The sequence below is a fragment of the Trichoplax adhaerens genome, genomic scaffold, assembly GCF_000150275.1.
Source record: "Trichoplax adhaerens TRIADscaffold_119 genomic scaffold, whole genome shotgun sequence".
Lineage (NCBI taxonomy): Eukaryota > Metazoa > Placozoa > Uniplacotomia > Trichoplacea > Trichoplacidae > Trichoplax > Trichoplax adhaerens.
In genome coordinates this window covers 6,817-10,350 of record NW_002061052.1, presented here as the reverse complement: position 1 = coordinate 10,350, position 3,534 = coordinate 6,817, and the positions used below count along the sequence as shown (strand labels likewise).

General features: G+C 32.4%; 1 protein-coding gene across 1 annotated transcript; it reads left to right on the top strand.

Moving 5' to 3' along the window:
• Positions 1 to 3,018: 3,018 nt before the first annotated feature.
• On the top strand, positions 3,019 to 3,474 carry TRIADDRAFT_34297 (uncharacterized protein; the record flags this gene model as incomplete). Its single annotated transcript, XM_002118472.1, has 1 exon — positions 3,019 to 3,474. A coding segment is annotated over one exon (456 nt), but the record flags the coding sequence as incomplete, so codon positions are not given.
• Between the last annotated feature and the right edge of the window lie 60 nt (positions 3,475 to 3,534).

Genomic DNA, 3,534 nt, shown 5'->3' with positions numbered 1-3,534 from the left:
CTTCATTTCTATCACTACATATAAGGTGTATTTGCACCGTGATAAATAGATAGTCAAGGCTATGTGCGCAGTCCAGCTTATGTACTCTACTATCTACAAGTAGAATTATCCATCATTCCGTTTACACTAGAAGTAATAGTAGCCAGTGCTTCATACGATGTTAGGTTGTAGGACTGATGGATAATTGAGAGATAGATCAATACCTATTTGGATGATCTGATTGTGTAGGCTTAGGATATTAAATAAGTATTCCTTTTGGCTTACGATATTAAAAGCCAGTAGGTATTCATGGGTGCTATATAGTAGCAGTAGGCTTATAAAATTTACTTATAGCAATAGATTGTTGTCACTACCTCGATTGGGTGGCTTAAGGAGATCATATAAAATAGGGGTATTCTGCCTTCGTCGATCCAGTAAAACCACCTCGCATTTTAATATGGAGTAAAATAACTCTTCAAATACCTATTATCCCACAGATAACTTTGTAACCAACGTGTTTACTATGCTACTGTACAGAGCATACTCTAATAACTCAATAGTTAATTAGTTTTATGCTTTCACCACAATTGTACAGTCTGGTAGCTTTTAAAGTAAAGAAATAGTCAAGACGTTCCTTATTCATTTCTTATTGTGCTTCGTACCGATATACTACTACTTGTACGCTAGAAATAACTAGCCTTTGCTTAACATAATGTTTAAGCTATCGAGCTAATGCATAAGTCCGATCAATACCTATCTTGATGATATTATTAAAGTAAATGCTTATGATCTAAAATGGACAATTAGCGGTGTAGTAACAGTAGATTCTTGAATTTAGATATAGATATTGCATAGTCCACCAGCTTTAAAATGTAGAAATACGCGTAGTCAAGACCTTTCTCATTGGCTTCAAATACACTTTAATGCAAATATACCGGTAGATTCCACATACTGTACGCATTATTGTAACTAATTCAACTTGTCAAAATTCAGAAAGATCATTTTTCATACTATGATAAGAGGCCGATGTGTATCTTGTCATCAGGACTTTGTACCAGCTTATGTACTCTACTGTCTATAAGTATATATATTCATTATTCTGCTTACGCTGGACATAACTTTAATCATTGCTTGATTCTGTATTGAAGTTATATGGCTAATGCATTATATAACAAAAGTCACAAACTGAATTGAAATCTATTGATCAATAGCGCGGGGTTAGGAAATGGATTATAGAATCTATCACTGGTCAACCATGCTAATTAAAACACTTGTCAACTAGAAATTTCTTTTTAATATTCGATGTAATCAAAATTATAATCTTCGATAAGCTTATTGACGTATCATTTTCTAGTGCAATAAGGTTATGCTGCGAAAATGACTCGAATATGGGACAAGATGACAATTACTATTGCAAAAATGGCCTTATAGCAGTGTGATATATACCGATCACGAAATTCCAAATTTTAGAAAAATAAGTGCTTTATTGAATCTTATACAAAGATTAACTACACACAGTTCTACTCTAGCCGAATACTACTACTAAAGACTTCTACAACGAACTAACAGAATAATCTAAAGTTGTATGCTTTTATGCTTTCCGTAGCATTCGCAGCTACAATCCGCATGGCAACCTTTTACCTTATTTTACACATAGTTAAATTATTCTTAGTAAGACTATTCTACTGCGGACCATCATTAATCCGATATGGATACGACTACAGTACTTATGTAGACATTATTCACACCAGTCAAAGTACAATGAATTAACCATATCCTAATATATGATTTACAGTTCTATTTTTACCTATAGCCATATTAGTAACTCAACACCTTACTATATATAGTCATTTGTACTCTAGCATAGAGTCTATACCACTACAGTCTATAGTTATAGCTACCAAATATCTCTTAGGATAAATATAGAAGTTATGCTACCTAACATTATACTAAACATGGCTAACAGTCTAAATTACAATACTAAGTTACATTACAAGCAGATATGCAAACTTGAAGATTGTAAATAGGGATACAAGAATACAAGTCTTTCTGCAGAGACCAATTGCATCGATGAGCATGAAATATTGATGCTTGCATTCATAAGGACTATTTTTTTTACCTTTTTCCCCGCATTCTATTGGCTATTAGTAACTATAAAGAGCAGCTATTTTTCATTGAGAAGAAAAATTTGAGAAAGAGACCATTGCTCGATATCTAAATCGATACCGCGGATTAAACACTCGCAAGGACACACGAATAGGGAAGAAGGTATATATATATAAATTAAATTATCTGAACAGAGAAGATCATCTCTCGGTAATTTCTTCAAGAGTAATAAAATTATACGATATAGAATAATCAAACTAAATATAATGTGCTTTGTCTTTATATACTGCAAGTGATCATACCAGGTTGAATTATCTTTCCTCAGTTACAATCGTTCAAATATTACAAAATCAAATGATAAGTTAACAACGTCGAGTATAGCAACGTAGAGATAATAGAATACCCTATCATTAAAGAAAACTACTGAAGTATGTATTACAAAATACAATTGCTATAATGACTGTAAAACTACGATTATTTACTCAGATCTTGTTCATAGAGGTGAAATAATTAAGCAGACAATACTTTAAAAGGTTCATGAAAGTATCCCAAAGTGATTAATTGTAATATTGACTGAATTTAAGAATAAATTCAAACAGACGCCGAAAGATATAATTCAACTATTGATTCTTTGATATTTAGCCAAAGCTATATACGGGAAAAGCCCCACCTCTTTATGTCAAGTGATAGTTTAGAGCCGACAATAATTAATCAGCAAGTTCAATTTAAATCGCTAATTAAGCATACTTAGCCGTACAAGAATGTTTATTGTCTTCAATATCACATTAGTTCTACCCTTTCAACTTGAGGCTCTGGTCGATTCTTTTCTGGATTTCTTATTCACGACGATTCTAAGTATAAGCTAATATCAGAAAATTTCAACAAAATACACAATTTTTGATTCCTTCCCATTCAAATAAAACTCTAGCAACTATGGTCAATCTATTTTCGCACAATATTTCTAATAGTAATGCAATAAATAACATTTATAATATCATATACGACTACGCAAGTTTAATCAGTGGTGTCTTATCGATCATAGGCTGTTCTCTTAATTTATTTCTATTATATATACTAATACGTGATAAACAATTTCATACTGTCTCGTATAAACTAATTCGAATCTCTGTTATCTCTGATATTTTATCAAGTTTCACGATCGGTACTGGTTGCCTCTTAATCTCTTACGAATTTACTTATGATGGAGGCATAATTCTTTGTAGGGTAGTTATATTTTTTACATTTACCTCCAACGGTGTCTCCATATTAAATTTATGCTTAATTGCTATCGATCGTTATTTTGCTATCGTTAAACCTTTCTACCGACGCTATCATAGACGACGTAAACAAATTTTCTACTTAAGTCAAATTTTCGTTTGGACAATATCAGCCGGTTACACTGCAGCTGCAGTCCCTGCAATTAAAGTCTCTCACGAAGATCCGACGTAT